We start from the raw sequence: 23,417 nt of genomic DNA, 5'->3' as shown, positions 1-23,417 counted from the left end.
CCGTTTACTGCAAACCATGTCATTCATTTGGGTGTTTTGAGATGCATCAACAAAACGACAGCTAAGCCTAATGCAGAAGCGTTTTAGCTGAGCAAGGTATGTCGCAATGACATCATACACTGGCACACGTTTGTCTGAGGGTATATGAAAGAAAATGCTAAAAAAAAAAAAAAAAAAAAAAAAAATGTTTGCTTTGTGGTAAGCTCCAAACACTTAGAACAGGTCACGTTAGAGACATCAGGAAGAAGCATAGCGCTCCCAACTGGAGAAGCTTACATCAACCACAACAGCAATAATTCAAATCAATTAATTTAGAGACGTCCGTCTCATTTCCTCCTTCTTACATAATCGCAAGATTATCAACTTGAACTGCTATTAGAACTACACTTGACCTTAAATGATACACTGCCAAGGTGATAGCTGATCTCAAATGTTGCAACGCGACAGTTGCTACTAATTATTAAAGCTTCTAGTGCTGCAGAGCTCTGACCCCAAAAAACTAGCGTTTCGCTACTAATTAATATGGAGCTCGGGTTGTGTTGCATCAAACAGTGAAAAGCGGGCCTGTGAAACGGTGATCTACAAGAAACAGTAGTCAACCAGAGATTAGCAATAGGAACTGCCAAAAAGTAATAAAACATGGGCTACTACTGAGGAATCGTCGGTGAAGGAAGGGGAAAGAGTGGGGATTCTGGTTCTCCGCAAAGTGAAAGCTGCAAGATAATAGCCAGAAAAGGGGTGGGTCAAAGAGGAGGAACCTGCCATACCAAGACAGGTGAGAACAAGTGCAAGACATGAAGGAATAGAATGTGACTTAAGACAAGAACTACTAGGTGGAAGCTAGCAGATCACCATCAGCGCTGGGGAAGAGAGGATAGTACTTCACGGGAGCAAGTGATAGGTTGTGATCCAAATGATGATCAGAGGATGACGATGGCAGATAAGACTCGGGTCGTAAAGTATAAAATAAGCATTCAGGGGAGATAACTATTGGACGGCTAATAATTCAGTGGGAAAGGCAAGGGTAAAATGGGATATCGGTCAAAACTGGTTTAGTGGAGGAGGCAGCGAGATAGTGATTGGAAAGAAGACTCGTCACAAAGTTAGAGGTCCACCCAACAGGGATTCACAAGCGAGATAAAGCAGGCAGTGATGATGCAGTGAAGGATTACCACCTGATAATCCAATGGGCAAATCCCTCACATGGTACTGCAATCCACAGAGGAAGCTTGTCGTATGATGAACAATAAGAGGACCAAGTCAACATAATCGAGGGAGAGGATAGGTCTGTCAGGCGTTTATCTACGAAGGTGTGGTTTGGATCATTAAACACTGACGAGCAGGGACATATATGTTACAGACTGTGATAGTGTGGCCCCCAGAAGTTTGTAGGGAGTCATGCCTGGGGAAGCGTGAAGTCAGCTAGTTAAAAATTTAAGGTGCAGAGATTACAAATTGAGTGGTGGACGGTGATCATGGAGTATATGAACAGCAGAGATTACAAATTGAGTGGTGGACGGTGATCATGGAGTATATGAACAGCAGAGATTACAAATTGAGTGGTGGACGGTGATCATGGAGTATATGAACAGTGACCCTGAGGAAGAGGAGAAAGTGGTCTCTTGCAGCGATCACTAACGGTGATGGTAGTGATCACTGGAGAACAGAAAATTGTAACCATGTCCTTACTGAAATTAGCCACCAGTGATATTTGCAGTTGAAATAATCCGTGGTTACCTTGATTCATACGAGGAGACAGCCAGTGTTCCCAGGGAGGCCAATGATTCCTAAACAGGGATGAAGAGTGACTGTACACTCATTCAGACTAAGACATTAGTGATTTCATCGATAGCTAAAGACTGACGTCAGGGGATTCCTAAAACACTTCGCTGCCCGAATCCACTCTCACCTTTTGAATCCTCTTCAGGGCCATAGCCGCCCAAACACAACAGTCGCAGCGGTTCACAAAAGGTTCCGCGGAGGAGCGATGTAGGGAGGTACGAAAAGCGGAGCAGGAATTATACTCTGAAGCAGGATAAAAGGCACACGGGACAAGAAACACGCGCGTCGAGTCAGGCAACCAGAGAGCACCTTCCTCTACTGACAGGAACCTCTGCGGCGGCCCAGCAGCTCTGTCCGCACTGCGCATGTGCCAAACGGTCGGCACGCGTGCCGTGATGACGTCACAGCACACGCTATCGCTTCGACGCCTGCACCAGGAACTGTATTGGAAAGAGAGCTTCGTATGCCACAGAGGACACGCCCTCTGTAGTAGACCCAAACATTGTTAACGCCCTTACGTGCAGATGGGGCTGCTGGGAAATGTAGTGAAGAAGGTGTGCTGCAGATTAGAATGTAAACCGTTTAGAAGCATTTCTGGCAGTGTAAGTTCATGAGACGTGGGTTGCCTGTTCACATAGAAAAAACAGAAAGTTACGGTACAGAATTTGGTCAAAGACGTGAGTTGATGGAGTGCCTCTAGTGGTTTAGGAATGCCCTCTGGCGGTCAATATGGGTGACTCCCTAGCACTTTCTGTGCTTTCTGAGCCATTTGGTACCATGATGCTTTGTTGTAGAGGTGGGCAAGCCAATATCTTTACAGTGAGAGCCGAGAAAGAGCCTGTGCACAGCCGAGTCCTGCCATACAAATAACACAAAAACATCATGTACAATATGACTAAGCCCTTTAAAAATAAAAAAAAAGGTGCATTTCTTTAAGATACTGAAGCTTAATCCGTCACATTAGAGGTTTATTGACATGTAATGAAGAGAAAGAGGGATTGGTGAAGCAAAATGTTTGCCTGCAATAATATTGTTTGATCAAACGGGCAAATGTAGATTTTCCTAATAATTTATGAAGAAAAGTCTTAATTTTATTAAAGATAGGGAGGCAAGTATTATGCTTTCTATTCTTGCTTTATAACAAATAGCAGCAGTCAAGATAACAAACTACTAATTCCATGGGGCCATACAAAAGTGACCAATGCGAAAAAACATGTTGTACAGCTTCCCCAGCCAAGAGGAACCATCGACCCTTCTTATCACCCACTTGACTGCGAACAGCCATCTTTTCTTGTGCGAGAAGTCAGTAACATCAATTAAGGTAACAAGTGGAAGAACATTAGCAAAAGCCGTAACAAAAGAAAATAGCTCTTGACAGGAGTTGAACAGTCCAGCACTCCTGACGAGGGAAGAAAGGTCCTGTAGCATGGAATCGCTGAAGCAAGGTGAAGACGCAGGAGCCTCCGCAGATGGAACAGATGAAGATGTCCTTATAAGATCCTTAGGAAAATGTAGATGGCATAGCTGGCACCGCTGTTAGGGAGGGAAAGAAACACAAGTTAAAGAGTGCTGCGGCAGGATAATACTCACCTCTGTGTCTTTAATAAAATTAAGACTTTCCTTCATAAATTATTAGGAAAATCTACATTTTATGTCAAGACGGGAGGCTCCTATTATGCTTGTTTAAAGCATGTTAATAACTACAGAAGTAGCCGTATGAGCAAGTTTGCAATAAAACATTCTAAACACATTAGCATTTGTCCAGTCAGCTGATATCAGAATGTCCTCAAGTCTGGAACCTGCCCAAAAGGCTCTGGAAGCCATGGCCCCTCTAGACGAATGAGTGCCAAAAACAGAAGTATTAATGCTTGCTAAGGACATAATCCATCTGACCCAGCGAGCTAGAGTGGCAGAGGATACTGAAAGATGGGGTTTACGGAAAGAAAGAAACAGCTGGGAATGTTGTTCATAAACCTTGCGACATTGTCCACACAATTTGGGATAGTCTGGAAAGTAAGGATAGAATATTGAACTTAAGTTAGTCTTTGTGCGTTTATTAACAGTAAACATCACTCCCGTGGGTGTATATGGTCAAGAGAAAACATCTAAGAGTTTAACATCCTACAAAAGTTTAATAGAAATTAAACATAACAACATCATAAGCTTTGAGGAAAGCATCTCCAGAGATAAGACTGTATTGTCAGGCAAAGGAGTAAACTAATTCAAAACCACATTTACATCCCACAATTTATTGTACTTTGGAAGAGGAGGTTTGGAAAATTTTACTCCCTTTAAGAGGCGACAGACAAGTGGGTGTTCTCCTACCGGTTTGCCATCAATGTGGGAGTGAGACAAGGAAATTGCTGACCTATGAAAGTTTATAGTTCTATAAGCCTTACCTGCACTCACTTCAACTGCTACGTAATTGACAATATAAATTATATATGTTGAAAAGGGATTAATATATTTTCCCAAACACCAGCTAGATCATAAAGACCAAGCCGATTTGTCCCGGGCACCCAGACTTTACTAATGAAGTCCAAAGCTTCTGATGAAAGTAGATGGGGCTGTTGGGATGGCCGGAAATTTTCCAGGCCGCTAGAGTTAAAGAGCCATCCAGTACCAGGTTATAAGGAAGACCTAGTGGATCCAATAAAAGAGATTGGAAAGATGGGATCAAGATCAGAAAAATCGTAAGTCAATGCTAGAAGGTGACGAAACCAAACCTGGGACTGACAAAAGGGGGTTACTAGGACCAAAGAGGCTTGCTGACGCCTTACCTGAGTTAAGACTCTGTTGATCATGGGAAAGGGAGGAAAGGCGTAATTGATTGACTGAGACCAATCCTGTAAGAACGCATCTGTAGCTAGAGCAAGAGGATATGGACGCCAACTAAAGAAACGAGGCAGGTGGGAATTCAGACAGGAAGCAAAGAGATCTATGTGAAATGGACCCCATTTGTGAGATAGGGAGTGAAAGACGGAGGGGTGAAGTTTCAAATCACTGAAATCCTTCAGGTGACAAGAGTGCCAGTCTGCTATGGAGTTGAAGGTTCCCGGAAGATATTCTGCTTGAACCGAGATTTTGATTTGCAAACCAAATTCCCAAAGGCTCTTCACTAATTCTGTCAGAGGTTTGGACTTGCTACCGCCCCAATGATTTATGTAACGAACCACGGAGACGTTGCCCATTCGCAAAAAGATGGAGCATTGAACTCTATCTTTTGCTAGGCTTTTGATAGCAAAGGAACCTGCAAGCATCTCCAAACAACTGATGTGCAATTCGGACTCCTCTAGTGACCATGTACCGTCAGTTGAGGTTGTACCACATCAAGCGCCCCAACCTGTTAGGTTTGCATCTGATTCTAACACAAGATCTGAGGCTGATGCCAAGATAGTCCTACAGTTTCAAGCGTTTAAATGGTCTATCCACCATTGAAGTTCTGATTGAGACTCCGGATCAATTGTTATGGAGCCAGCATATGTAAGACCTCTGCAAAGATCACAAATTTTTAGTAATTGAAGAGCTCTGTAGTGAATCGGACCCAGAAAAATTGCCTGGATGGAAGAAGAAAGAAGACCTACTATTCTTGCTAAGGACCTGAGGGAAATCTGGGAACTGCAAAGAGTATGAATAATCTCTTGTTTTATCACCGTGACCTTTGCTTGAGGAAGATGCAGCGTAGTGGAAGTCGAATTTACTAAAAAACCTAGAAATTCGATTTGTTGGAAAGGTGCCATTACTGATTTTTCTATGTTGAGGAGAAAGCCGACATCTGTGGGAAGTGTGCACGAAAGATGAAGATGATCGTGTAATTTTTGAATGTCTTGGCTCATGAGAAGGATGTCGTCTAAGTATATAATTAGTCTGACACCCAGAGACCTGAGAAAAGCCACGAAGGGTTTCATTACCTTTGTGAAGCACCATGGTACTGAACAGAGACCGAAAGGAAGGGAAGAAAACTGGTAGTTTTGGCCTTGCCACTGGAACTGAAGAAACATCCTGTGATGAGGATGGATAGGAATTGTGAGATAGGCATCCTGTAGGTCTAATTTTACTATCCAATCGTGTTGCCATAGAGAATCCCTGAGATGAATTATTGTTTCCATTTTGAAGTGGTGATAAACCACAAATTAATTGAAGTATCGGAGGTTGATGACTGGGTGCATCTTTTTGTTTTTCTTTTGAACCAGAAAATGGAGCTGAAAAACCCGATTGGTCCGGAAGGGAAACCACAATGGCTTCTTTTTGTAGGAGGGAGCAAATCTCTGAAGAAATTAGGATAGACATGTCTGAAGTAAATTTTGGAGGAGGAGGAAAAACGCTTTGAAAAGGTGGACCATAGGACTCTATTCAATAACCTTGAATAGTGTCTAAAACTCAAGGATCTGCTGTTATCAACTGCCACTTTGCTAGAAAGAACTGAAGTCTGCCCCCCACAGGAGAAAAACTGAAAAGAGAACTTACCTTGATTGTTCTGTCTGAAGCCTCTTTGACTGCAGCCTCTGAAGCCCCTATTCCTTTGTGGGTAAGACTGCGGCTTGTACTCTTGGTAGTTATAGCTGTTATTGAAGGATTCTCTAGATCCTTGTTTGCGTAACGCATGGCCGGTAAAGCGGCTGCTGCCTCTACCGGCCCTTGTAAAAACTCATTGGGATAACACCTTTTTTAATGAAGTTTGCGCCTTGTCGATTGAAGAAAGGTTTGTCACGTACCTACTCAGATCTCTGATTAATGACTCTCTGAAGAGGAGCCCTTCTGCTTTAATGCCTCGGTCTAACGTCGCCAGGTAAGCTAGTTTAGGATCTAACTTGAGTAGGAGTCCTTTCCGGCGTTCATGCGTAATAGCTGAGTTAGCATTACCAATAAGGCAAAATGCTCTCTGAACCCACATTTAAAGTTCCTGAGGATAGATATCAGAATCCTCCAGTCTAGCCACTTCCGATATGGACCCACCACGTCCACAATTTGTCTTGGCAGTTGACCCAAGCCTTGTCGACACCCTTGAGGGGATCCTTGCCAAATTTTGAAAAGAAATGAATCAAAGCTGAGTCGATAACCAATGTGACAGTAATGTTAGCCAGAAGTGAAAGTCTTGGACACTCCGACTTCAAGTTACTCCATTTCTGCTTATCCAGAGGGAGACGGAGCCTAGAGTATATATAATCCCCTACATGTGTCGCCGGGAGCCATTCCATGGAATTAGGGTGTGGAATAAGAGAGGGATCAAACATGACACAACCATCTGCATCTAGTATTGTTTTATTCAAGAGGGAGTTAAATTTTGATTTCTTTTGTGGAGGAATTTTTTGACACATCGTTAGCGTCATCCATGATAATAAACTCTTCGAAGAATTCTCAATATTTTATTAAATTTCTTCCATAGAGGCTGAAACAGCCTGTTCTACAGAAGAGTGAATAAAATCACTCAAATCATTCTTAAACGCTTCCCCATCGTCAAAATCAGGATTAGGTAAACGGGAGCTATCCATCTCTATTGCTACACAATCAATTACAGCTTAAAAATGGTTAAACTGAGGCAGATGTCCCGCCAAGAACAAGCAAAATACCAAGGGGGCGGTCCTGGGAAGAAATCTAACCCTCACCGAATGCTTCAAAACCGGAGCGAAAAGGCTGAAGCGAGGATGCAGTACAGAAATGACCTGCTGAACGAGGAAAAAAGGCTTTAACTACACGGCAACAGGAGAAAGTCTAACAGCGCAATGTCAATGACGATGTAAAATGGCAACCGGAATGTGAGGGGGTTGCAGCCGAGAGCGTGGTAAGCATGAGGAGAAAAATGAACACTCATAAACAGAGAGTACAAATATAACCATGAATAATACATTTGAAACATGTAAAACATGCCCATGAGGTAAAAGCTACTTATCTTGACTGCGAGCAGCAAGAAAAGGGGGCTGGTCGCAGTCAAGTGGGGTGATATGAAGGGTCGATGGTTTCTATTGGCTTGGGAAGCTGTACTTCATGTATTTTCCCATTGGTCACTTTTGTATGGCCCCATGGGATTTGTAGATTGTTATTTTGACTGCTGCTATTTGTTCTAAAGCAATAATTGAAAGCATATTAGGAGCCTCCATTCTTGACATAAAATTGGGATTAATCCCAGATTTTCTGCTTTCACTTTGTACAAATCAGCCTCTAAATGGGAATCTATTTGGCACCTTTTTTTACCTCAAATGGTAATGCTTTGTTTTTAACTTTATGCATGAGAGTAGAGCGAGAAACCACATGAAAGTTCATTTCGTTTAGGGCTCAAGGTTCTAAAAGGACCTCTAGCTGACCAGAAGCCCACATCTGACTCGAACTTTAATTTGTTGACTCATCTCTTTCTTGCAGTGACTAGACATATGTTTTCTTGAATCCTGGAGTGTTGTATTTTGTTTGTATATTTTTTATACATTTTGATATATTATTTATTAGAGCTGCCAAGTTTCAGATTGCTTGAGTGACATATATATTGTTTCTGTTCACATATGACTGATGTTCTGCTGTCAAATGAGTTACATTTCGTGTGACGCTTTCTTGCAAGTGAACCAATGACTGACAATTTTTTGAGCGTCTCTGTGTGAGCTTTCTATACTGCATCAGTACATATCGCACAATGACTATATGCTTTTTTAAAACTTGTTTTTATTAACATTTTCAAGTTTTCGCAATAGAAGTGACAGTGTGACACAGTGTACAGTTATGGATTTCTGTTCCTCGATAATTACAGAAATGCAGTCATTTTATGTTCTCAATAACGCCAAGTAGCTGAGAAAATCTCATATACGTACATAACATTTGAAACATTATATGCCCCTTCTCCAGGTGATGGTATCAATGGCATACAGAGAAGCGGCGCCTGAACCTGGCAGAAGCGTAATCACTGTGTGCGCTGGTATAAGTGGATCAGCCTCCTCTGCTGGCTACAGTGAGGATACTAAAATATTAAATGAGTAAAGAACACATATTAAATGAGTAAAGAACAAACAACTAACTTCTACAACAGTAGTTTTGCTAATCTTGTCTTCATCTAATCAGAATTAAGGTTGGTCATTCGTGTCTAAAGAGCATATTGGTATATCATGATGAAACAAGGTTTGTCGATGCAAGGGGGTGTATGGAACAAGCAAGGGTTCTGACACCTGTCAAGGCTCCAGTCTGCTATGATTCATGCTCAGTGAGGGTGACCCCATATTCCCTGCTTCTTTGGACCCGGTCCCGCCGAACCCCTGCTCCTGCGTCTCCTCCCAGGTCACCCCCTGTTCTGAGGCTGTCAACTACGCTGGTTGGGTGGACCCTGGAAGTTCTTGGTAGTCTAGATCATCTAGCATGTCTCCCCATAATTTTAAGTCCCTCTCTGCATATTCGTCAGTGTGAACTGCCCTCAGACATCTCTCCTCAGCTATGCCCAACTCCCTGCAGTCCACCCTCAATCGTCGTGGGGTGGGAGTCTGAGATTGTGGCCAGGGTATGGCAATCTGGCAATTAGCCAGGGCAAGTCCTAGCAGCACAAATCAATAGTGCATTTCCTTTCCCTTTTCTTTTCCCTTTTCTGGTAGTGCTCAAGAGATAGTGTTTGGGTGTCACTTCAATGTGGAGTGTTGTGATTTCTTTCAGAGTGTCTACTACTGTGGTCCAGAACCCTCCCAATCTCGCACAGTCTTAAACCAAATGCAGGAAGGTGGCTGGCGTGTGTCTGCAACAAGGGCAGTCAGGCATGCATAAAAGATAAATTCTATGTAATCTTTGGAGTGTAAAATATGTACAGTGCAAGAAGTGGAATTGGGTCAACTTAAAGCGTGCATTACTCACCACTTCCCGGACCTGCGCAAAGGTTCTCTACCACTCAGATTCACCAAGAGGTCTGTCCAGGTCTTGTGCACATCGAGTCTGCCCTGTCATCATCTCTACTCTGCAATCTAATTTGAGAGCTTTGTATATCCGAGATGTCAGCCCCCGATCAGTCCCGGGGTTTTGGTAAATTGCAAGTGCCGTCCGAAGATCTCCAGCACCTTTTTAAACGTCAGGAATGTGTCCCGTTGATATAGATCACCTGCACTCAAGCAGGCTCCATCATACCATTTTGTAAGGTTTATAATTGTCTGTGCCTGCCTAAAGCTCAGCAACCATCGCAGAGGGAGCAACCTAGCGCGAGGAGCACATTTTCGAACCACTGCGACTATCCGTTCCCAGATCTCTACCACCTGGTGGACTAGGTATGGGGGTCTAATCAGGGTTCCCCTTCCCCTCATAAGGTAGCCAGGGAGATCATTTACACCCACCCAAACCCCCAGCAGTTCCTTTTCGGCGGTCAGTCCATCTGCACACCACTGCACAGGATACTGTAGGAGTCTTGCACAATAATATAGTTGCAAATCTAGGACAACCAGGCCACCCAATTGATGATCTAATTTCAGTATGTCCAGTTAGAGCGATAACCCATAAAGATATCACATATGCAACTGCTAAACATATGCAGACACATATATCGAATGATTGGAGGAGTTTAAGATATTATGGGATAGATCATATTCCAGACCATGAAAGAGGTGGCAACCGAATTTAAAAGTTGCATCAATTGGAGTCCAGATATATAATTCAAATGCGAACCAGGGCCCTTATGGGATGAATTATGATGAGGAGCTTTATGTGCATTTGTAAGACGGAATTTGAATAATTAGAGAGAAATGATTTGAGGAAATTTTGATTTATAGGTCATCGCATATTATCTATATTCAGGATATATGTGGATATAAAATAGAATGTTAGAATCAATAGGGTGAGATAAAGATATATATACAATGGGTTTGGATTAAAGTACACAAGGAGGTGATTAACATGAGAATGATAAATGTACATTGGAAATTAGTTGGATTTCGATTTTGATATCAACACAATTATGAACATCTACTTGATCATTGTTGATTTAATGATTTGTCTTTAATTATATTTTGTAAAAACATTGGGCACAAATACATTTTGTTAGTATAATTAATTAATAATCACCAATGTTAGTACAGATCGGGATGTTATAATTTCTTTTTGTGTATAGGACTATCAGTCCCAGCATGCATTACTGTATTTTGGTTTGAAAGGGGATTAGCTATAAATAAGGAGTTAAATGGATTGTAGAATTTCAGAACTCGACAAAGACCGTGTTGGTCGAAACGCGTTGTTCTTTTTGTCACAGTCACTCAATAAATAATTTATATACCATCCTTGGTGGAGTGCTCGACCGAACGTTTCTTTTTAAATAATCAATTGAGGGTACGGCTTGCCCTCGGTCTGAGCACCGGTTAATGGAGCGCGGCGCCATGAATTGAGCCGCTTTGTTGACACATATTTACTCGTGCTAAAATACAGTGCACAAATATTTTCTAGGAGTACGATTTCCTGGTCTACTTTTGTAAATTCTTGTGATTTCATGAAATACGGATATCTGCACTAATGCAACAACATATACCATGAGTGCACTTTTGTGACTTTCTTTAATAATTGAGTACCCTAATTAGGTCTGGCATTAACCAAGACCTTTTTTTAAATTAAAATTCTATTTCCCTCTCACTGTGAGTGATAGCAGCATGCTCTTTCACAATGAGCACATCGGCACACAAAGTCATTTTGTTCAATGCCAAGAACTACTGTTGCAATGTGTGTTTTTGCTTTGTGCCAATGCTTGTTACAATGGTGAGTGCCCGGCAGCTCCCACATCAATAACATTTTACAAAAACCATGTGCAAACGAATTACATTGACAAAACCGTAAGCAGGGCCACTGGAATTATGCGCCTGGTTGAGTAAATTATGCTGCAAGACAAGGACAATTATGTTGTATAATGCAGCACATTTTGTAATAGTATTACTTCATTATTTAATTGTTTTCAAACTTGGTAACACTTTCTGTGCATTGGTTGCACCTCATTGTACCAGTTTATTGCCCAAATATAGCAATAAGCAAGAAAAAAGTGACCAATCCAGCTTTGCATTTTTAGTAACATTTGAACCGTTTGAGCTACAATTTGTTTTTTGTTAAAATCTGTAGATTATGCAGCAGATGATGGATTGTGTGGCAAAGGTGCCAAATCTATAGTTATGCAAAAATCACTGCAGCTGCACAATCTCATAATTTCGGTGGCCCTGGCCATAAAACTAACCACCAATATCATACCTATTGGCTTTGCCAATGCTTGTTTATTTTCGTGTTTCCCATAATCTTTGTTACACTGATTTTCCATTATGAATATTTATTGGAATTACTGCCATGCATCAATACATTTTACTAAATGATGCTGCAAATAAATGGTACCTAAAGTGTCACAGTAATTTTGCAAAATATTTTTTCCCTAATTGCATTTTTGGTGGACATTTTATTTTGAAAGCAAATAATCATCAGTCTTGCTTTCAAGCTTCTGCAAATATTTGCATCTAATCAGGGAGTATTCTGGGAACATTAAACGTAGCCTCATATTGCTAAATATTTCAAACGTGTATGTACACAATTTCTTTACTGGAACCACTGTCAGTAGTGCAGTCCAAGCTTACAACATTTATTTATACCACTCACCCTAATTATAAAGGCTTTGCAGTAATGAACCATAAATACAAGTTTGAACAGCATTAACATATGGGCACAAATATTACCTCAACTGCAGACAATTCCCTTTCCTGCTCCATAATGTGAACTGGCACCCGAAGGGTTTGTGCTGCAGGGGCTTGGGCCTACTTGTCCCAAGGACAAAATACACATGAAAACTCGTTGTCCTTGATACCAAACAATATGTTCTGGGTGTCGCGCTATGGGAATTCCACACCCCTGAGGCGTGCCCACCCCAGCTAGGCCCACCCCTCGGGTGCCCGTAGCTGAGGTAAACACCTCCTGGCAGAATCCTCCATCTTCCTTTGGAGGACATTAGCCAATAGGGTTAGGAACGTGTCCTTCCCCAAAGGGAATGGGCACCAGAAGGATGTAGCCACCCTCAGGGACAGTAGCCATTGGCTCCTGCCCTCTGACCCCTGTAAAACCCCTAACTCTATATTTAGGGGCACCCCTGAACCTTGCTCTTCAGATTTCCAGCGACCTAAGAAGAAGGACTGAAGAGCCACACCAGCAGAAAGAACTCCAGATGACAACTGACTTGGCCCCAGCCCTACTGGCCTGTCTGCAGCTTCAAGAAACCTGCTACAAGAAGACGACTTATCCTGCAGGACCAGCGACCTCTACAAACCCCCAGAGGACTGCCTGCGTACCCAAGGACCAAGATCTCCAGAGGACAGCAGCCCTGTCCACAAAGAAACCTCCAAAAGGACTATAGAACTGCCCGAGATCCACAAGTCCTGCCCACTCTGCACCCGATGCCCATGGCCCATGTCCAGGTGGCCCACTGGTCCAGAGAAGGTTCCCAGGGCATTCTGACCTCAAAACCACCTTGGGATGACTGCTCCTGATGAGCACGACAACACCTGCAGCCTAAATCCAGACGACACCACGGCCAGCTCCAGTGAAGATTTCCCGATGCCTAAAGGTACCCTTGCACCCGCAACCTTCTGGCCTTGAGGAACCCAACCGACGGTCCAGCAACATCCAGTGGGCTCTCTACTTACCTGTCCAGCAGTTGGTTTTCTTCAATCGACTCCTTGGACGATGCCTGCAGCATCTTTGTGACCCCCAGGGTTCCCTCACTGAAAAGCATTTGGCACTCAATGCTGTATTTGCACCCTGCACCCAGCCGCCCCTTATGCACTGAGGGTGTGTGTTTGGTGCTGACCTGTGGCTCCCCCCACCGGAGCTGATCTAAACCTCTAGGTCTTTGCCCAGAAGTTGCAAGTACTTACCTGCAAGAAATTTCTCTTTAGGTGCCCACTGTCTCCATAAATTCCATGGGGCGCCCAACACCAAATTTTACCTCTGCACCTGGCTGGCCCCTTGTTGCTGGGGGTGGACTATTGGTGTCTACTTAAGCTTTGCCCTGTGGACACCTTAACCCCCCAAGACTGGGATCGTAAATCAAGTTCTTACCTGTAAATTGTATTGTTACTTTTCCTCCCCTGGGATTGCCTTGCTTTCTATGAGAAATTGTACCGTGTCCACTTTTGAAACTGAAAAGTATTGCTTACCTGTAAACTGTTTTGTCAGTGAATTCTAAACAAAGTGCATTTGATACTTGAAAGTGATACATTCTTGAAACTGTACTTACCTGCAACAAAGATCCTTTTGGTTCTAGAAATAAAGTAATAAAGTATATTTTTGATACATAAAAACATTGGCCTGGAGTTAGTCTTTGAGTGTGTGCCTCAATTCTTGACTGTGTGTACAACAAATGCTTAGCCCTACACTTTGATAAGCCTACCTGCTCGGCCACACTACCACAAAAGAGAGCGTTAGTATTGTCTACTTTAGCCTCTGTAAATCCTCTGGGGATCCACTGGTCTCTGTGCACACTATACCTTACTTTAGTATAGTATATACAGACCCAAATACTGTTTAAAAAAATGGTAAGCTCCCACAGAAAAGGTTTCTTCTAGTTTATAGCATTAAATGTACAATACATGACAAGAGTCCAGTTCAGCAGTTTTTAATTATGAGGTACAAGTTCCAATGTTCAACAATGTTATGCTCCAAATGGCACAATCTTTTAATTCAAAGAAAAAAGAGGCTTCCAATGTTCAAGGATGTTACAGCCAACACGTGTTTCGCCCCTTGTTGCTAATACGCCAGGGCTTTCTCAAGGCTGAAAAAAAAATATAAACTATGTAAGACTAAAGGTCAGTCACACACTAGAGAGTGGTGCTACCAAAGAAGTGAGTGTCCTAAGTGCAAACGGATGACACATACATTCTTGTCTGCCGTGCTCCCAAAAGGTGAAAAAACGAAAAGTGAAGAAAAACAACTTAAAAAGGAATAGTGATACGAGTGTAACCCCATATGGGGGTTCACTACTGAAAAGCTATTGCTGTAGAGAGTACCCTGGTGAAGACGACTGAAGGATAGTGTGTAATGATGAGAGCAACATGCGTATTGCTGTGCTCACTACAACAGGAAGAGAAAAAGAAGGAGAAAATAGGACAGAAAACTACTGGCCTAAGATAAGAAACCCCCTATGGAGATGCTAAAGTGAGATAAGAACAGGGGGAATTAGGTGAGTGAAAAAAGAATGGACCGAAAAGTATCAGTGTCATGTCAGACTGAATGAAAAAGTGAAAAACTGAAAAACATGCTGGCACTCATGTGTTTTAAGTGTGATCACAAACAAGGCATACTAGAATTTTTTTAGCTAGAAATAATGAAAAGGATAACCTATGTTGGTAACATACCATGTGACAAACAATAGAGGAATCTTCGGACAAAAATGTCCCAATTGTTGATGCAAATCTATACACAGAAATGTATATAACATGTGAAGAGACCACGGGGCAAAAAGTTTTACAGGTAATAATTAAACCATACTCGGTTAAACCATACAATATCCCGTTCTAAGCTTGTTTATAAAGAAGGAATACAGTAAACTCGAGTGAAGACTGTCTAAAATAAATTGATAACTGTCAGAAGGTGGAAAGATACAAATGGAGGCCAAATTCAAACTTCCTTCAAATAAAAACTTCCTTCAAATAAAAAATATCATGGTGCAGTAGTCAAAGCAAAATCTAAGGAAATCTAAAACAATTACAGAAAAAAGGCCAATCGAGGGCCTGCAGTTCTATAGGAGGGCTGATAGAATTGTACACCTACCGAATTAGACGGTAAGCGTCCCGACGCGTCCTGCGGTTAATCATATACAGACCCAGCTTCCTACAGGTCTGACTCCGATAGTGTAATGTGAATACCCAGGTATTGAAAGTGATCACATTCCCATGCAGGTGTTGTCTAAGGGAGGTCTCCGTCTGGTCCGACCAGCAAGCCCCACTATAGGGAAAAGTACAGACTTGCACTGGTTGGGGCACAATCCTGACATTTTGCTGAATTCTGTTGCGACTGAATGTTCTGGGTCTGTCAAATTTAGTAAAGCGTTGTCTGCATGGAATGAAACAATGTGTGTGTGCCCTCCAACCACAACCACCCATCGCAACATCCCTCTTCACCTTGTGCGCCAGAGGTTCCAGCTCAATTGTGAAGAGGAGTGGCGACGGGGGCAGCCCAGTCGGGTCCCCCTTTCAATTGGGATGACATCAGAGACCTCCGTGCTCGTGCGTATTAGCGTGACCAGGCTGGTGCACAGGAGGCAGAGCAAGGCCAGAAGCTCGGGTCCGAACCCCTTTACTTCCAGGACAGCCCACAAGTACCTCCACTCAACAGTATCAGAGGCCTTCCTATGTCGAGCAAGGCCACAGCCGCAGGGGTGTCCTTCCCTGTCGTCAAGTGAAGCACATGAGACACGCACCTGAGATGTATGTGTTTCCCCCTACCCGGCATAAAGCTGCACTGATCGCCATATACTAAGTGTGATATGATCCATCTTAATCGAGTGACTAGAACCTTCACTAGTACCTTAGTTTCAACAAATACCAAAGATAAATGTCTACATGAACTTGGGTCCTCCGGGTCTCTGCTGGGTTTATGGAGCATAGTGATTCAGGCCTTCTGCATCGATGTGGCAGGGAACCCAATTCCTTGGACTCCTGGAGTGTATCCAGTAGTTTGGGCAAGAGTGTTTGGCCATATGTCTGGTAGTATTCAACGGGCCATCCGTCTGGGCCCGAGGCCTTTTGGCAAGCCATCTCTCTGACGGCCTCTTTAAGTTCCTCTAACTTGAACTCCTCATCTAGCCCCTCCCGCTGTGCCTCCGTGAGACGTTACGGTCCATCAGAGAGGCCTGTATCCCAGTGATTGGGGGGGGGTCATACCCCTGGCGTACACTGTCACCAGGTGGTCCGCCGGGAGCATTTAGATGTTGTGTTGTGAAGTCAATCCCCCCCCATCTGGGCTCTTCAAAGACAGTATGAAAGGTGCAGGTCTTCCACGGCGCAACAACCAGGCTAATAATTGGCCCGAATTGTCGCCCTGTTTGTGGAGTAGTTGTCGATAGTCGCATTTAGTCATGTTGTCCAGTCTTTCCCATAAGTCACCATCTCGCCGTCTGGCCTGTAATTCGATTTTCATAGGGTTACATGTGGCTGGATGTATCCACTGTATGAAGCTGTTGGTCTCTTTTAAGTGTAATTCCAGTCAATGGCGCGTGCTACAAATCTGTGACAGACATTTCCCGCATGCAACTACTTTTAAAACATCCCCTTCCAGACCCCTGGTCTCAGTAGATACCCAGTTTGAATTAAAATATCCCTCTATTATCGTGCCTAGGTCATCCCTAAACACGGGATCCTTCAGGGTATCCGAACGGAGACTCCAGAGCAGGGCACGAGGTCCGTGCTTTCCCGTCTGCCACTCTTTTAATAATGGGACATGATCAGATAGATACCTGCCCATGATCAGGACGTTAGTGATTGACGGTGCAATGTCATGGGACACAAGGAGTCTGTCCAGTCACCTGTATGTGGAGTGGGTGAAATTGTAGCATGTAAATTCTCTTGTGTCAGGGTGTAGGGCTCGCTATATGTCAATGCACTGTAGCCTGTCTGTCACAGTCTGGAGTGAAGCGGTCATTTGCAGTTTAATGCAAGTCTGCAGTGGGTGCCTGTCCATTTCTCCATTAAGGATGCAATTAAAATCCCCAGCCCATACCATCAGTATTCCTGAAAAGGGACTCAATTCAGTCTCTATTGCAGGAAAAACTCCCAGTCAATGTTTGGGGTGCATGTGTTTAACAGGCATACGTCTGTTCCATTTAATTGGCCGTTTATCAGTAGGTATTGGCTGTTTATGTCCGACTGATATTCCCAGAGTTGGAAGGGCATACCCGGGGCAATCCATATTAATACTCCAGGAGCGTAATTTGAGTATGTGGCGGAGTATATCTGTCCCCTACATTTCAGTGTACTTTATTGATTTAGTTGTTGGTTAAGTGAATCTCCTGGAGAGGTGCAATTTATATGCTATGGCAGCGTAAATAAGATAGTACCCTGTGTCGCTTGCTATATAAATTCAACACTGCACATTCCAAGTCAGAAATTTATATTGATTACCCCTTGTGTTACATATAGATGTACAATGTCCGACTGATCTGATGTGAGTGTCAGTGTAGGCGTGCTCATCATTGCATGTTGGGTGATATTGGCCATAGCTTCTCCCTCACTCCATGGTAAACACATAATAGCAACCTGTGCATTTCCAACCATGTCTCTGTACCCTCCATTACTACATAAAACAAACACTGCAACATTGTCTTATTATAAAGCAAATAACGGGCTATAGGTTTAACTTTTGTAATACACAGAACATATGCTGCATAAATTCTACTTACACCTAACGTTTCACAATCAGAACACGTAAGGTCTATGCACAAGTGGGCCAAACTGCAGACTCACCGAGTTGATGGGATCTGCACTCCTGCCCCACTCCAGTTGCTAAGTCATGCACACAATTCCAATCTCTCTACTAACATTCATCTGCATTCATTCCTTCACATCCCGCACTAAAGTCAAAGAGACCCATTCCGTAGGCACAGCAAAGCACTCCTGCGAGGGAAATGGGCATGAAAGGGGTATGGGCATGAATGAATAGTTATCTGGGAAGCCCCCATTGTAGGGTGCTGCTAGTATTGGCACCCGAGGATAAATAAATCTGCTTTGTCTGAACAGTTCGCCTGCAGCGGTGCACCACAGAGAAGGAGATCCTATTAATGGACAAGGGGAAATAATCAGCATCAGCCGGACTCCCGTCCTTATCTCATTTCTCGGATTCATCTAGGAGCGTGGATGCAGGGTCTCCCTCATCTGTGCTCAAGGCTCTGACCACCTCAACCAGGAACCTTGCCTTTTCTCTCTCTAGCCGCATATGCTCAGGGTCCAGGCCAGGATTGTGTTAGTCATTGTCTGTGTGCTGGGAGCCTGAATGCCATAGTTCCATCTTGACACACAACCACCCTCTGAGAGGATCTGGATGCCCTGACTCTTTTCTGTGTTCTTGCTCATGGTGTCGGGGCATGTCCACTTTTAATTTTGAAGGAAAGAGCAGCATGTAGCGTAACCCAATTGCCACGAGTTTCTGTTTGACATTGCCACACTATGCACGTAGATGCTGGACTTGCATGTATAATCTGTGAATATTTGAATCATGTGATTCTCAAACTTAGAGTCTCCTGTTTGACACACAGCTCACAAGATGGCATCCCGGTCTCTAAAATGAAGGATTTTTGCAATGAGGGTGCGGGGAGGTACCCCCGGTGGCTTAGGGTTCAATGCCCTAGGAGCTCTCTTCACAACAAATACTGGGGACAAAGCCGCTTGGGGGCACACCTCGCATAGCCATCCTTCAAGGAATAATTCTGGATCATTACCCTCGGTACCTTCCGGAAATCCCACAAAGCGGAGGTTGCGTCTACGCGATCGTCCCTACGTGTCCTCCGCCCTTCATTCCAGTATACCAGTTTTAGAAGTAAGTGCCGCAAGTGCAGCTTTGAGGGCTGCTACTTCACTCTGTAATCCAGAAACATTTTGCTCCATGGCTAGGGATTGATCCGAGACTGCACAGAGGTCCACCCTGAGCAGTCCAACATCCAGTGATACAGCATCACCGGAGAATTCGATGGCCAATAGTATCTGGGTTCCTGATGGTTCGTCATGTGAACAAGGTGGTTGCTCAACCATTGTGAGTAGAGGGCAAGGTCTTGAGTTGGTATATTGATCAATTTTGCTATGCTGGTTGTGTCAAAGTGCCCTGTCCTTCTCCATAATGCCTGTAGAAGAATGTAATTTGCTGGTGAAAGCGCTGGCCAAGTGTGGGTATCCACTAAAAAGATAGCGGGATCTCAAGATGCAAAATTGGCTACTGCACAGTGGAATGAGGCTGCATGTCATCCTAGAGCCAGCCAGCTGCACAGTACTACCATACGTTTAAGGCATCATCCTCGGTGCTGTCACCCCCTAGGGTCAGAGATCTTCAGTTTGCATTTGTCTAGAATGGGGGCCTCAGCACAGCAGGTCCCCTGCTGGGCATGTGGTGCTCAAAGTGTGGGACAAGGACACCAGAGCAATAATGAAGGAGAGCGAGCCAGGTAGGGACCAGCTAGGTACACAAGTTCCTCCTTAAGTGGGCAGGGGGATCCCCTCACAAGATCCAGGCCAAATTGGGCTCAGCACAGCAATATCCCCATAGTGTCCGACCGCGTGGCCCACAGCAGGCGGGGGAGTAAGCAGGCATCTGTCGCCATCGCTGGGCCTCCCGGGATGGGGCACTGAGGGTCCAATAAGTGGGTCCGGCGAGCAGGGCCACTAAGGGCCGCAAAGCGTGGATACAGCTGAGAGCCTCACAGGCCGCACCAGCCCTGGCCCACGCCTCAACTCCTGCAGGCCCTCCGATGCATGCAGGCCGCACCACACGGTCCCCACCACTGGGGGCGAGGGCCATGCTTCCAGGCCTGTCTTCCTCTCAGGCCTCAATTACCGCCCCTGGTCCCCTAGTCACCCCCCAGTCCTCACCTACAGTAGGGCCGGGCCAGTTGGGTCACGCCCAGTTTTTGGAGCCACTCTGCCCAGGTCGCTCCTCTCCCCGACACCTCGTGCACGTGCCGCCCAGCCCAGTCAGGCTCTCTGCGGCAGCAGCTCTGGGCACACTCCACAGGTGAACTCCCCAGTCGTCAGAGGGTCGACCCAGGTGCTCCTGTGTCCAGAGAAGCAGGTCCATCACAGCAGTTCTCCTCTTAGTCTTGGCGCACCCCGACTTGGCCCCCATGCAACAATGTCCCAGGGTCTCCTCACCGCCACAGGGAACGGATGATTGTCTTCTGTGACAGGAGCGATCCCCTGGTCAGTACGAGACTCCCCAGCTGTACCGCTATGTTAGAGGTGCTTAGCAGTGTGCCGGCGCCTTCTGGTGCGAAGGATTATTGAGGATGTTTTTGGGGCCGCAACAGAGCTTACGAGGAAGCTGTTCGCTTGGTCGCCATCTTGGCCACGCCCCAGCCTATATATTCTTCAAACAAGCCAGGCCTATTGGCGTTGCCAATACAGGTTAGCAGTATCAGAACAATGCGTAATTGATTTTGTGTGAACAAACAGAATTGAAAATGTTTAAATTCTGAGACTATGAGATATGCTCTCCCCCTTCACATACCTTTCATCTGCAGTCTCTCCTTTCTCTCTGTGACATTTTTTTCACAAAATCCTTCTGAAATCCCCACTCTGCATATCTCGCGTCATCACCTTCCTTGTCATGATATGTAGGCATAGTGAAGTTAAATTTGAGCCACTGCCTGTAATTAATACCTAATCTAAATAAATGATTAGCACAGTAAACAGAACCACACAAACACGCTCAAGAAAAGTGTTAAACTTAAAAAAAACACAAACTCAGTTTCTGACCTTTTCCTTGTCGCATTGTCTGACCTGCACCTCACTTTCTTCATGATTCGTTGTGCCCGAAACGCCCTCACTCTCTCTCTTAGAGAGGGTCTCTCCTCAATTGGGCTGCCAGCTGCAGTTTTTAGGGCCGGGCCCATGTCACGCCCATCAGTTTTGTTGGCTCATGGGCTTGCCTTTTAAAAGTTGCTTGATTTCATTTGTGAAAGGCATGCATATGTCATGCCTTTTCCTGTGTTTAGCTCTCCTCAACAGCACCGGTAAACTACTGAAAACATACAAGGCTTCATGTTTTCTGCATGGCTTCTGGACTAACTTTTCTTTTTATTTTCTCTGCAGCAGAATCTGGATGGGCAGTAGTTGAGCACTTTGCATGACATTGACCCTGTTACATAGATAATTGCATAACTGCCGATACATGTGACAGCAAGCAAACTTCTGTTTCCTTTTGTGCGCTCCTTCATGCTCATGGCATGGCGCTTTAAATCGCCTCGCTTATGTAAAACTGTATTACTTTTCATTTTCAATTTATGTGGCAAGAAAAGTCCGGGTAGGACTTTACAGAGCTAATAGCTCTAACACAAACAAATGTGAGAACTATTGCATTGCAAATGCTTGTTTTCTCTGCAGTGCTGTAGTGTGCTGAGTAAGACCAGCCAAGCCAGGACTGCTAGTGTTTTGTCCATCTCATCGGGCAAAGGCCTGGACTGGCAGAGCTGACCGGGGATAGCAAGAATGCCTCATCCCTCCCTCCCTCCCCCAACACATGTCGAATCAGTTGTTGACCAGACCTTCAAATCCGTTGAAACCAGAGTCTGTAGCTGCCAAGTGACCACTACTCTGAAAATATCAGAAGACACCACAGAATCCATGTGGGGACTGGCATTTCTGTTGTTTATGGCGTGGGGAGCAAATGCTTTTGTCTGACTGTGAAAGACTGACGCAGCCTTCAGATGCACGTCCTAGTGAGGCCGGAAATGTCCACAGCAGATTTGTTTTATTCTGCCTTGTGCTGGTGAGGAAATAATGTATCATCAGCCACACTTCAGGGTGTGGTCACCATAGCTATGATTTCAGGCCAGCAGGAGGTTTGTAAATTGCCTGGGGGCAGTCCAAGACACAGCAAGCTGAAGCACACGCTGCCCTGGGCTGCCTATTGTGTTACATTATTCTTGCAGCACCTCATTGCAAATTTAAGTCAGAGGATTTTGAATGCGTGACTAATGTATTTTAATGCAGTGGTGTGCACATCTGCACTAAAATGAGTTAGTCAAACCCCTTTTGCATGGTACCTGGCATAGGTGATCTATGTGTAGTTAAATCATAGGAAGGCTAGCAAATACAAAATTTCCTAGCAATCAAGAAGGAAAGTTTCAGTTCTGTTAACCCTTTTGATGCTGAGGCTTTTCACCCAGAGTGCTGAATCCATTGTAGGTGGTGCCTCGACAGCAGATGCACTGTCCCTCCGAGAAGAGACTGTTCATTGCTTACCATTGGTTGGCTTCATTTTGAATCTCATGCCTCTTATTGTACCAGGGGGCGTCTTTTTCAGCTTTCACGCTTGTGTGCTATTCTACCCTCATTGTTCCTCCCTCTTACCCATTGTTGTCACTTGCCATCACCTGCCGTCTCTCCTTCCTTTGTTGTTGTGTGCTCCTACCCACCCTACTTCCTTTCACTGTTATAGCTTACCCCTACCCACTCCGCCTCCTTCCATGGTTGTCACTTGCCCATCCCCTCCTTCTCTCTACCTCTGTTGTCTGTCAGCATGACCCGCCTACTATGCACTATTGTCTGTATGCTTGCTCCCAGCCCAGCCATCTCACTTCCCCTTGTCTGTGTGGCCCCCAGCCCTTGTCCCAACCCCATTCTCTATGTTGCTCCCAGTTCCTCCTCCCCAGTTTTCCTTGTTTCACACCAACTCGACCTCCTTTGCTTAGTGCTTAATCCCATTCCACCAGCAATAAAAAATGATATATGACACTGTCCACGCATTTTGAATTGCTTCGTTTCTTTTACACGTGTAAGTTTGAGCTTTTGTTGTCTCTGAACGCACTGTCTATCACATATGTTATCTTATGTATATTTGTTTAAGTAAAATAAGCCTGGTTCCACACCATAGGCTTGCAGCTGGTTTCTTTCCCTAACTGGGGCACTGTACTCATTATAATTGTGTGTTCAAAATAACTAACTGACCTCGGCTGTGGTATTTTGGGCAGGGAA

The 23,417-nt window shown here is 44.4% G+C and overlaps 1 protein-coding gene across 1 annotated transcript in view; it reads right to left on the bottom strand.

The window, feature by feature from the left end:
* UBE2D4 (ubiquitin conjugating enzyme E2 D4) overlaps positions 1 to 2,159 on the bottom strand; it is a 314,847-nt gene extending 312,688 nt beyond the window's left edge. Inside the window, exon 1 of the mRNA XM_069214240.1 lies at positions 1,910 to 2,159. Within this exon, the coding sequence (XP_069070341.1) occupies positions 1,910 to 2,149 (240 nt within the window). The 5' untranslated portion in view covers positions 2,150 to 2,159. The remainder of the gene's footprint in view (positions 1 to 1,909) is intronic.
* Between the last annotated feature and the right edge of the window lie 21,258 nt (positions 2,160 to 23,417).

Source organism: Pleurodeles waltl, chromosome 11, assembly GCF_031143425.1.
Source record: "Pleurodeles waltl isolate 20211129_DDA chromosome 11, aPleWal1.hap1.20221129, whole genome shotgun sequence".
Lineage (NCBI taxonomy): Eukaryota > Metazoa > Chordata > Amphibia > Caudata > Salamandridae > Pleurodeles > Pleurodeles waltl.
Note: the sequence above shows the minus strand (reverse complement) of the source record. Positions and strands in the feature narration are given on the sequence as shown.